We start from the raw sequence: 13,311 nt of genomic DNA, 5'->3' as shown, positions 1-13,311 counted from the left end.
ACGGGAGAAATACGGGAAATGATTTAAACTGGATGATGGCGGGAAAGAATAGTACAATACGGGAGGGTTGACAGGTATGCCATTTCATTGCATTTGCAGTCAGCCTTGTCTCGCATGACGTTAAAAGCCCAGATATGTGATTGGCATCCAGCATCGTAGTGAACATGGCTAGTTTAACTTCTGCGCGCTCGCTTCATTTTTTTTTCCTGCTGTATGTGTTTTGCGCAGGTGCCGCACATACGTGCATGACTTTGCTTTTTCGACCACCGTTAATTTTTAGCAATTTAATTATTATCCCTAGCCTAGAACCCCCATATGGTGCATACTTGATTACAGCAAGTTTAGTTTTTATAAATCCTGATATGTGCATGGAAAATTGCACATTTCCATGCTCATTTTGTGTGAACGCCTCATTTTTACATTAGGCCCCTGGAGCAGGCAGATCATATGAAAAATAAAAGCTATCAATTAGGGATGGGACGGTTTGAAAATTTTATATCATGATTATAGTGACCAAAATTATCACGGTTATCAATATTATCATGGTTTTGTTAAAATAATATGGAAATGTTCAAAAAGAACATTTGAACAAGTTTTATTTTTGAAAATCACAGTTTAATATTTCATTTCCCTGAAATTATTTCTGTGGTAAAAAATAAATAAATCTGTCTAATAAGTTTACCGTGAATGAATACAATACATTATCCCTTAAATGCCTTCTTGTGCAAAAAACTGTTGCATGTGTGCGCCTGCGTCAAAGTTTTCAAATCACGGTAATCAAACATGGTTGTAATGATAATTACATTTTAAACGATAATACTAGCCGTCGGGACATTTTATCATGGTTAATCATGAAACCGGTAATCGTCCCATCCAGAGTCCTGCACGGGTCCATTTTGGAGACCCGTTCCCATCCGTACCCCCAAAGTTCAGCGCCAGATCCGACCCGTCACCCGTGATAATATCAAAAATTAAATCCGCACCCGCCCGGACCCGTTAATATTTGGCCCGTTACCCGACCCGTACCCGCATAAATTACACACGCTAAAATCAATCCAATTAAAGTGCTTTATTTTTTATCTCGTACCTCTCTCAACATCACAACAGCGTCATGAGTAGGCTAATGAAACAGGCTAAAGTGCGCTCTGTTTTGTGCCATTTAAGTAGCTTTTTGGCACAAATGGAACCTGATAACTATACACAAATAGACATATTAATAAAAAAACCAAGACAAAGAACAACCTACCTACACAACCCCTGCTGTGCTCCTAAGTCTCGTCTCAAAATGCTTTCTAAGAGAAGACGTTCAGCTTCCGGCTATCAACAGCAAAACTTTATGCCAGAGTCCAGCAACGCTCGCTCCAACTAGGCTACGAGAATAATAATAATAATAATAATATGTTTATTTTTTATAGCGCCTTTCAAGAACCCAAGGTCGCTTCACAATGTGGGCCGAATACAAATAATAGGACAAATATACAGGCCAATTGCTTATTATGACAGACAAACAAGCAGCAGGCAGATGGTGACAAGCGAACACTGATCAACATAAATCAAGGAAAGCAAGTAACATATAACCAGACATACATTTTGATGGATTATAGAAATAAAGTAAAGAAGAAAAGTGTTGAACAGAGAAAGCAGAGTTATTTATTGAGCATTGTGAATAGATGGGTTTTAAGTTGTTTTTTAAAGGTCTGGAGGTTGTCGGACGCACGAAGATTAGGTGGCAGTTTATTCCATGCCATAGGGCCTGCAACACTAAAAGCCCTACCACCCAGAGTTGAGAGTTTGAACCTGGGTACGACGAGCAAATTGTCAGTGCTAGATCTAAGGGCCCTAGTCGGAACGTATGGTTGCACTAGTTCAATGAGGTATTTGGGTGCCGGGCCATGACAGGCTTTATATACCAGGACTAGTGCTTTGAACTGGATGCGATATATGACAGGAAGCCAGTGAAGTTGGTGAAGGATCGGGGTGATGTGGGCAGACTTTTTATTATATGTTAGGGCTCGTGCAGCAGAGTTTTGTACCATTTGTAGTCGATGGATTTCTTTGGTGGGTAGGCCAATGTATAATGAGTTACAAAAATCCAATCTTGAAGTGATGAAAGCGTGAATGACAGTTTCCGCATCTAGAAAGCTAAGAGAGGGGTGTACACGAACAATGTTCCGCAGGTGAAAGAAACATGATTTTATGGTCTGGCTAATGTGGGAATGAAAGCATAGCATGGGGTCAAACAAGACTCCCAGATTACGCACAGTTTTTGAAGGTCTAATTTGAACACCATCAATATCAATGAAGATGTCATGTTCAGACGGTCTCTTGAATTTGGGGCCAATCAGCAAGATCTCAGTTTTACCAGCATTAAGCTGTAAAAAGTTATCAGACATCCATGTTTTAAGTTCGTTGTTGAGAAGAATCAACAAAGGTCGCGCACTGTTGTAGTGGTGATGACGTGATGGGTCAAATGTCATATGTTCCGCGTGTAATGGTAATTAGGGCGTGCACACCAAAGCTTTTACCCCCGCGGCCGTTTTTCAAATAAGCCGCCGGTCAACGGTTTTTCCGCACTCGGCGCTGAGCGTCGAGAGTTGAAAGAGATTCAAGTTTGGGTGAAATGCTCCGCTCGTCAATGTCAGTTCTCACACGGCCGTCCAATCACAGTGGAGAAGGGGGGGGACAAGTATCACAACAACCAACCGGCTCACAGCTTTAGTATCACAGCTAAAAAGCGCTTGGCTGAAAAAACAGTCGTGTTTAAAAGTTTGGTGTGCACATCCTTAGACATACAAATTTTGCACATATTTTCATTTGCACTACTACCCACCCGCGCGGAGTTAATTATCCGCCCGCGGCCCCGCCCGTGAATTTTAGGAATGTCACAATCCGACCGTTTGAGACACTTACCAGCGGGTACCCGACGCGTTGCAGGACTCTGGTCCCATCCCTACTATCAATGTACATCACTAATCCAGCCATTTTTCTTTTTTTTTATTTTCAGTTTTTTCCAGAAAACAATTACATAAATGCTTTCGTAATTGAAAAGATTCAATTCAATTCAATTTTATTTATATAGCGCTTTTCACAATTTGGTAATTGTATCAAAGCAGCTTTACATAATAGATGCAGTGAAGAGCACAGAAAATCGACAGATAGCACAACATAATAAACGATGGCACAAGCAGTTAAATTTGCTACGGCTATAAATCAACAAAAGATGGCCGTTTTAAGCTATAAAATTTGCAGGATTTTTTAATGATACCAAGGCCTGCTATATGTCAAAAGATCGAGGCAAATTTTATTCCTAATATCATGACCCCTTTAAATGCTTTATTTTTTTAATGCCATAAATGCATTTATTCAGTCATTGTGCAACATTGAGCTGATTGGAGGGGCATGCCTATGTCTGTGTACACACCTACTGTACAATAACTCTGACTTGAAACGACAGACATACTTTTTGAATTATTTATTATTTCGATTATAAGAAAAATGTGGAAACATTGACACTCTGACATTTGCACCTCACAATTTATTATATAATGCGAAACATAAATTGCTATATTAAGCAAACACTCATTTCATTTATTAATACAAGGTTCAGGGCAAGTGCACAGCTAGTACCCTATTTCTTAATCGTGTTAATTTACGATCCACTATCTGCTACACTATAGATCTGTAAATATACTGTGGGGTCTGTAATGGTGTTGTGTTATCATACGCACCTGTGCGCTTCGGCCTCTATAAAGAAAGTTAATGCATTTTCACTCCTCTCCTCCCTAATTCCTTTCTTTCCTCTTTGCACCCTTTTCTCCTTGCCGTATCCCTCCTCAGCTGAATCAACAGAAGAAACGGGAAACGGATCACTCTTGCACATGCACTCTCATATACACATCATTTATAAAACATAAACACCCTGTTCTCCATCACCGTGCTGTTTTTAATGACTTAATGAACATTAGAGTTCGTGCGACTCGTCCCTGGTGCTTCAAAGTCACTGCCGTCTGAAACTCTTTCTCTGAGGCTGTATATGTTTCATCGACAGAGCTACAGTGGGTGTGGTGGAATGGAAAAGGAGAAGTTAAATGTATATTTAACCCAATTTACTGAAATAGTCAGACCCATTTGAGAGGTATGTGCTGGTCCGTCACAAAAATAAACCGCAAACCCTTAAACTGCTGTGTGGTCTGTCAGAAACCTCCATCATCTGCAGATCAGAGCCAAAGAAAGCAGTCAAGAAAGAAAGCGAGAGTAGGTCAATAATGAAGCTCTACAGAAGACGCAGCAGCATGGCAGCAAAACGCAAACACACAAAATGGAAATTGGAACTGGATCTATGCTTGTACAAACTTTCGGCACCGTTCGCCTTTTTTATCCATGTCTAAAGTGTCCGGTTTTCTTTAAGCAGTTTTAATTGGGCCTCCTTTTGGTTCAAGGTCACAAGTGTAGAGCTTTCCAACTTGACATGTTTCATTGTTGAACGGAAACACTATATCTGAATTTAACTGGTAGGGATGTCCCTAATGCAAATACTACACGCATTTTTCCACAGCTGCAGATAAAAATGTTTTGTTTCTCAAGGACCGGAATTAACACTTGTACACTGTTAAAATAAACAATGCAGCATGAAGTTTGAACAACTTAAATATGCAAGTCAGTGTTACCTCCTTTTTTAAGTTTTGATGTGATAAGTTGACATTACTTAAAAAATGGCTACAATTGAAAAAACTTAATTTGTTAAGTTAAAGTAACGTTAAATATATGTTGATATCATTTTTTTTACATTGTATGGGAAAGGGGATCAGACAAGTTTGATCATATTGAAATTTTTTGACTTGCATAGTCTTCTATTTTTTATGAAGTTTAGTCAGATATTTTACAATTCCTAAAGTGCGTTTTAGGTGGAGTAATTGGATGTTACCCAGCATTCAGTGTTATCCATTGTTTTTGGATGTTATCCAGCGCTGAAGGAAAGGGGGTATTTTAGAATTCCAAAAGTGTGCGTAGTCCACCGTTTCTTCATGGTTTTGGTCTGAACTGTGCTGTTTTACGTAATTTCACACCTTTAAATCACCGGATGTGTTGCAGCTGTGCACGAGATTTACAGATTTAAAAAAATCCACAGAGATTAATAAACGTTTAACGTTGTATATTACAAAAAACATGTTCTTCGGTCCTTTATGGTGTCAGGCTAAAATAAAAACCAAAGCCTGCTGTTGAACCCCATCTCTCAAGATTAATGAAAACTATAAGGGGTGTGCCGTAAAATTCTTGAAGAACTCATGGGACAGAATGTTCCCGGTGCAGGCGCATGCAGCGTACGGTCTAAACACTTAATGTGAAGTATAGAAAGTGAGGTACGAGAGTGTTTGTATTGCATCATGTCATTTCAACTGTTGACATTATGATATCTATCCTTCACTGAATTCCCAAGGTTGTGCGGTGTGGCACAGTGGTAACTACAAGGTTGCTGTTTCAATATAAGGAGCATTCCATCTATTACTATTTTGCTTTTGAGAATGGTTCTTAATCTTGTTATTTGTTATCCCTTTCACGTAACACGGTGACCCCAAACAAATTGTCAGAGTAACTTGTATGTGGACGCAAACACATCCTGGAATTGATTCTATGGGTCTTTGGACCCTCATTATTCAATTCAGAATCAATTCTAAGGGTCCCGATTAGATTCAAAATTATTTTCTGTGTACTAATTGGCATATTTGTGATGTCATTACATCACATTTGCGCCCCAAGCCAGACTAGTGTTTGCACTTTGGCTACTTGTCTCTGAACTGTCATATACTGTATTTTAATGCAACTAACTGCTCAATAAAATCCTTCTATTTACATATGCATATGCATATGCATGTTCTGTTTATGTTCAGACATAAAACCAGATTTTTTTTTAATTAAAGGGACATTTCATTGGTAGAAACATTCATCTTTATTGAAAGTGGGTCATATTTGTAGTGAAAATGTAACGTAAATTTAGAATTTTGTGCCTATTTGACCGAGAAAAGACAGAATGTGACTTAAATGCACATTTATATGGAAAACTACAACTCCCACAATAGAGACAGAGCGCAGCGCGTCATAACCTGAAAACCACGCCCACCGGGGGGGAAAGCAATCCAACCGTCTCCATTGACATTGTATTGCGAGAAGCCGCCTCCTTGTCATTTCTGGCTTATAACAAAAAACTGAATAATGCCTAAAAGCTGCTGTGTGACAATATGTACAGCTAACAAGCCAAAGAACCCAGAAATAAGTTTTTATAAGCTGTCGAGCCGTAAAACCCAGCTTTTAAGGAGAATAAAGTGGATCGCCGACTACGTTTCCCTCTATTGGACGCAGTTTTACTAATAGGAGTACTATGAAAAGTTGCCTGTTTCCATTTCTGTGTCTTTAAACGCTCGTTTTTTTGAAGTTGAAAGCTTATAAAAACGTATTTGTTTTTTTTGGGTTGTTAGATGTACACCTTGTCACACAGCAGCTTTTAGGTATTAATCTGTTTTTAAGTTTAATCTGTAAATAAGTTTTTATAAGCTGTCGACCCCAAAAAACGAGCGTTTAAAGACACAGAAATGGATACAGGCAACTTTTCATAGTAATACTATTAGTAGAACTGCGTCCAATAGGGGGAAACGTAGTCGGCGATCCACTTTATTCTCCTTAAAGACTGGGTTTTACGGCTCGACAGCTTATAAAAACTTATTTCTGGGTTCTTTGGCTTGTTAGCTGTACATATTGTCACACATCAGCTTTTAAGCATTATTCAGTTTTTTGTTATAAGCCAGAAATGACAAGGAGGCGGCTTCTCGCAATACAATGTCAATGGAGACGGTTGGATCGCTTTCCCCCCCGGTGGGCGTGGTTTTCAAATTTGCATATCGGCGCTCTGTCTCTATACACAGCTCTGCAAGCCACTCCCATTAATCGGAACACCGCTCAGACATAAATGTGTACATAAATGTATAACAGTATAACAAAGAAAATAGAAACACTCACTTTATAGTCAGACGTCCGTTTATTCCTGCAGGCTGTGGCTGTCGCTTCCAGTTTAGGATTTTAAAACATGTATCCAGGACGCCACTGGGTAGGAGCAAGCTTCATTCAGTTTCTGATTTATTTTTTAGAGTGCTTGGCCAAACATGTATATTCCCAAAGAAGAAAATGCCGCATCTTGCACACAAACGCGTCCACCGCACAATATGTATACACCACAGATGTGCTGGCTCAGCGCTTGTGCTCGTAAGCCGAAACACATCTGTGAAATAAACACGCGCAAAGTACCTCTTCTTGAGCTGGCAATACTTCGCGACATTTTGGTATCAACCTTGGGCCTATAACAGATATCAACAGGAAGTGGAGAGAGAGGAAGAGCAAAGTCAGTAATCAGGCGATGGCGCCCTCTGGGTGTTGGATGAATGGGTAGCGGGTGTTACACCGGCCTACTCCTTGGGCTTCTGTTCCTCCATCTGCCTCAGCTCTTTGCTGTATTGTGGCTCATAAAGGTGCCATGAACTGCGGATTTGAGCATCACGCTTGTGTAATCATATCGATTACCTTCCGCTATTATTGTAACATGAAGTCTGGCTCTCTCCACAACGTCTGTTAGCTTAATGTTATAAAAAAGAAAAAGAAAAAGTATTGCAATGTTTCGCAACATGCAACGCATTGTATTGTTTCGCGATACGCATCGTATCGTGATACGTAACGTATCGGGAGGCCCTTGCCAATACCCAGCCCTAGTAGTCTGTCACCCTCGACAAAAATTAAGATTTTTTCATCATTGAAAGATGGAAGTGCAACATTGAAATCTGTAATTCTCCCGTCTCAGGGGAATCTGAGGGAATGATGCACGACCATTTAAAAACATGACTGGGGTTCTAACGATAAAAAGCTTAATGCAAATCGGTGAAGTGTCCCTTTAAGCTGTCGGTGTGCAGTTGAGTTCCGCCTTTTGGTTTTGATGACGTTCATATAATTTATTCTGGGAACACTCCGATAATGGGGATGTAGTAACATTGCCGAACATTTCCAGAACGATGCCATACACTACATAACTTATTCTGGCTCTTCTGCATTTTGTTTGTTTGTTTTATTTATTTATAATAACAGAGCATTGACCAAAGTGATGTGCAATGTGGCCAACTGGTTGATGTCCTTAGGGCAACATTTTGTTGACTCTGGGACCACATTTCAATCAACCAATCAGATTAAAGAAAAAAAGGTTACAGTTTGTTTCAAGTTTAAGCTTACAATTAGAATTAGCTGCTTCTGGACCATTTGTTTTTCACTTATCATTTCCCTCTGATTTTAGGGTTCAGTTATGGTTAGGGTTGGGGTCTGTTTAGGTTTTATTGTAAAAAAAAATACAATATGTTGCCCTGCAGACATCTCTCACTTGGCAAAATCATGTTGAGCAACTTATTCTTGTCAAGACCCACCCACTTCCTGTAGCTCAATTGGCAGAGCATTGCGTTAGCAATGCAAAAATCTTTGTTTTGATCCCCAGGAAACAGACAAATTGAGGAAAATGTATAGATTGAATGCACAAGTCGCTTTAGATAAAAAGGTCTGTCAAATGCACTTTCACAGGAAGAGAGACTTGTATGTATGACTGACCAGTAAAGCGACCAACCACATGTAATTTTGTTTTTATGTGCAGGCAAAATCAATAACCCGGCGTTAAAAGACAGGAAAAACGTTTAATTAATTGGACTGGGTTGTCAAACAGTACGACAGCAAATACATAAACATTTTGAAAATACTGGCCAATGTGTTTTGTGTAATGCATATCAAATACCTGTAGGCAGTAAATGTATTGTGGTCGTGCTTGCCCTATCTTTATGGAAAACTACACAATACTTTTTTCCCTTAATTGCTGCAGTTTCATGGTCAGAGATTTCTTCTAAGAGAAACTGAGTTTGAAGCCAAAACCTTTCATGAGAACTGCTGTACAGTAAAGGCACTCTGGTCGGGAGGTTTTCATGTGCAGGAAAACAGATGCACCGCAGAATGGTTACAGAAATGTGTTTTCTATAGAAACAAATACATTTGTGGTCAAGTTTTGGTTTGCTATTAAAAATGATTTTACATGAAATTTATTAGAAACAACCATTTAAAATAGCTAAGCGTAATTGTTTCTTCCAGAGAAGGGTTGTGGGCAAAATCACAGTGGAATTTTATGAAACATTGCCTATGTGTGCATTGTCTATATGTCAAATTTCCACAGCCTTCCTTGTCATTTGCCGATGCTATATGCACATAAAACACATCACTTTTAAATAAGGTTTCTTTCTTTCTCTTCTTGCACATATGCTACTGGTTAGTAGTATACAAGGCCTGTCAAGGGTTTGCTGCCAACTGTTTTTACAGATTCGTGAGCCAACTGTGTGTGTGTGTGTGAGCGAGAGGGTCATGGTTTTACCCCAAAAATGACTTTTTAAAGCTTGACTATTTCTATTACTGTTAATATTATATCATATTTGCATGCAGAATGTGAGTTTGTGTGTGTTGTTAAATGTGCCATCACTGTTTGTGTTTTTTAATCTATTCTAAAGGGCTATTAGACCCACAAATGAAAATGTTGTCATTTTTTCACCCTCGCGGTATTTTAAACCTGTATAGATTTCTATGTTCCGCTGAACACAAAAGAAGATATTCGTAATCAAGTAGGAAATGTGAGCACCATTTACCTCCATGGTAGGAAAGAAAAATATTATGGAAGTTAGGGTTGTGTGGATAGACAATAGTATCGTGTATCGACGATCATCAGACATATCGACAATAACGGGCGGGCTTTTATGATGATAGTTGGCGATGGTTAATATTATCATCATCATAGTTTCACATTAACATGCGCATTGCGTGCTTTTCCTCCCATGAGAGGGTTTGTGGGCCTCACTTTGCGCGAGAGAGCTTGTAACACGCGCAGATTCCTTCTCGTATGGGCCTGGACTTAATGCACGCGCATCTTGGACTCTTGTTTGGACCTGAATGCGTGCGGCATGGACTCCTTATAGCAGTGGTTCTCAAAATTTTGCAGCGTGCGGCCCCCCTTGTATATGGTGCATTCCTTCGCGGCCCCCCAAATTTTTTTTATAACAAATTTGTTCTAAAACGTAACATTTTAATAAGACAAAACATATTAAAATATACAAAGTAGTGCTGTTGGTTAGTAGCCTTATTTTGTTTTAGATTTAATTACACAGAATTCATGATAAAGTAATGCATTTTATGAAATGTCATAAAACTGGGGCCCCCCTGGCACCATCTCGCGGCCCCCCTGTTTGAGAACCACTGCCTTCTAGGACCTGAACTTGCAATGCGCATGATTCGGACTCTTCCTTGCACATGACTTTGTAATACACACAGCTCTGACATTTCCTGTCACTAAAGCGATTGTAAAGGGGTCGCACACCGGACGCGCAGCTCAGCGCTGCACAGCGCCGCGTCAAGTCGCATCTAGGACAACTCTGAGGTATCGTAAACCGGAAGTGCACATTAAATAGCGCGAGCTTCATCAGATAGCGTCTACTCTTCAAAATGCAAAATATATGTTAGCAGCCAATTTTAATCTTTAATGATTTGGGACAAATATGATGTTATTTAATGTTAAACTATGTGAGTGGCGCTCTGTGTCGCGACAGGAATTTAAGCAACTTCCTGAGTCATAGCTGGGCGGTGCGGACAGGCGCCACCTGACGGCGCTGGTGTGCGTATACTCATAGAAAACAATGTGTTTGAGCTGCGCGTCCGGTGTGCGACCCCCTTTAGACTCTTGCTCGGACCTGAATGCACGCGGCATGGACTCCTCCTAGCGCCTGAACTTGTAATGCGCATGATTCGGACTCTTCCTCGCACATAAGCTTGTAATACGCACAGCTCTGACATTTCCTTGCAGTAGAGAGGTTGTTGGCACGCAGAGGGTTAACACCAGCGAGTGCGTTGCTCATGCTCCCTGGTGTGCAGGAATTTAATGACGCACTTGGATTTTAAGAAGGTTGCGGTCATGACAATGTTGCACTTGCTTCTTTTTTTGTCCACAAATCAAGTGCCTTGTTATAAATGAGTAAAAATAAACAAATAAATAAATAAGTAAACTGACCCGCCCCCAGATACTATCATGTCTTGCAGGCTGACGATCTCAAAATGGGGCGTATCGCCCCACACTAATGGAAGTCAATGGTGCTCAACAATGGTTCAGTTACAAACATTGCTCTAAATATCTTCCTTTGTGTTCAGCAGAACAAAAAATATTGTACAGGTTTGTGACAACATGAGGACAAATTATTACATGTTTTATTTTTGGGTGAGCTACCCCTTTAAGGAGTTGTGTTCTCATGCCAGTTAAATACTCGTTTCCTTTTAACATTCTGATGTTTATGTTTAAGGTTATGGATGAGACCAACACTCAGATTGCCTGGCCATCCAAACTGAAGATCGGAGCCAAGTCCAAAAAAGGTATGCGCGCACATAGACAATCCCGTAGTTGTGGCCTGCTTTAGTCACACGACACAAACTGCAGTCTGTTAACCAGCAGCTGTTTTTAACTGAGAATGTGGTTATGTCCAGCTGGTAGGCTGTTGATCAGTTTGTCTTTGCTGAATAGATGTTTTCTGCATATTTTGAGAACTCCGACATTTGTAGACGGTCCCCTGGGTACATATTGATAGAAATTGAATGAGATCTCTCCTTGGAGATACTTTCCATGATTATCTCTGCATTGAATTGTGGAGAAAAACATTTATGGGAAGTTAAGAAGTTTGTGATTCTCTTTGGGAACAGTTAAATTTTGGCTTTTAAAAGCCACGGATCATGTGAGAGGAACTGAATCTGGTGTGGGTCAAAGAAAGGATGAAGGATTGATCAGGATTCAGATGAGTTCATAAGCTTTTTGTTTATCCATTGTTTATCCTTTTGTATGTTACTCGCATTCCTGAATGTGCCAGACATTCCCGTATTCATTTAAATAGCATAAACAGTTCATTCCCACAAAAATGTGGAATCCCTTTTGTCCTCTTTTCATACTTTTCCATTTTTATTTCTCCTTTCAGTTTGTCTCAAAAGTTCCTCTTTCACCCTGTTGTAAATACTGTATGTTCAGTGTTTGTGACTTTGTCTGCTGAACTATATTTTACATTCAAACTGCTTTTCTCATTTTCTCTCATTGTCCCGCCTCTTTCGGCCGCTGCCTGTAACAGATGGTATCAATCTGAGACAAGTCTGTTTCACTTTGTCTTCAGTCAGTAAAGCGCTTTTAAATGAGGCTGTCTGCTGGACGGACCAAAATCTGTGCCGTCATAACCAGAGAGTAGAGAGGCCAGACAGTTTGGTTGAAAACAATGTGTCCGTCCAAGACACAATAGTTATTACAAGTCAAACGTTTGGACACATCTACTCATATTTAAGTTTTGGTTATTAGTAAAGGCATTAAATTGATAGAATAACACAAAAACGAGTATAGGACCTATATAGTGAGTGAAAAGAAATGTACGGTAACATTTTACAATAAGTTTGTATTTTTAACATTATGCATTAGCCAACATGAACTTACAATAATCAATACTTAATACACAGGATTTTTAAATCTTAGCTAATCTTCATTTCAGCATTTACTAATACATTTTTTAAAGGTGCAGTGTGTAAATTTTTGTGGCGTCTAGTGGTGAGGTTGCGCATTGCAACCAACAGCTTAGTCCACTGCTCACTCCTCGCTTTTGAAACGCATAGAGAAGCTACATTAGCCGCCACCGGACAAACGTGTCATCGTCGGAGACAACTTAGTAAAAAAGTTTGTCCGTTAAGGGCTTTTGTAGAAACATGGTGGCACAAATTGCGACTTCCATGTAAGGGGACCCTCTGTGTATGTAGATAAAAACGTCTCATTCTAAGGTAATAAAAACATAATGGTTCATTATGAAAGATCTTTGTACACCCCTGATCATATAGTTTTGTATATTATTTTGCATTTCTGTCAAGAGATCCTTTTAAAAATTACACACTGCACCTTTAAATAAAAAAATTGCAATTAACATTAGTTAGTTTGTATGTGCAATGAACTAACATAAACAATTGTATTGGTATGAGCTAACATGAACAAAGATTCATAAATGTGGAAAAACTATATTGCTCATTGTTAGTTAATATTAACCTGTGAATTTACAAATGTTAACAAATACAACCTCAATGAAAAGTGTTATCAAATGTACTAATTAGAGGAGTAATCCTTTTGTTACATGACAGTTTTCACGTCTCAGCCTCCTGGCTTTATAGTCTCATGAGGTGCGTGCTTGGACCATG

General features: G+C 39.5%; 1 protein-coding gene across 4 annotated transcripts in view; it reads left to right on the top strand.

Moving 5' to 3' along the window:
• The window catches only part of bicc1a (BicC family RNA binding protein 1a), a 50,429-nt gene that overhangs the window by 17,599 nt on the left and 19,519 nt on the right, over positions 1-13,311 (top strand). For 3 of the 4 annotated variants that reach the window (XM_055172169.2, XM_055172167.2, XM_055172166.2), the window contains exon 3: positions 11,403-11,472. In XM_055172169.2, the coding sequence (XP_055028144.1) occupies positions 11,403-11,472 (70 nt within the window). Of the gene's footprint in view, positions 1-11,402; positions 11,473-13,311 lie in introns of those variants that run through there. The other variant, XM_055172168.2, reaches the window with a different exon arrangement.

Source organism: Misgurnus anguillicaudatus, chromosome 7, assembly GCF_027580225.2.
Source record: "Misgurnus anguillicaudatus chromosome 7, ASM2758022v2, whole genome shotgun sequence".
NCBI classification, from domain to species: domain Eukaryota; kingdom Metazoa; phylum Chordata; class Actinopteri; order Cypriniformes; family Cobitidae; genus Misgurnus; species Misgurnus anguillicaudatus.
The sequence above is the reverse complement of the archived record's forward strand: the minus strand, read 5'-3'. Positions and strand labels throughout refer to the sequence as shown.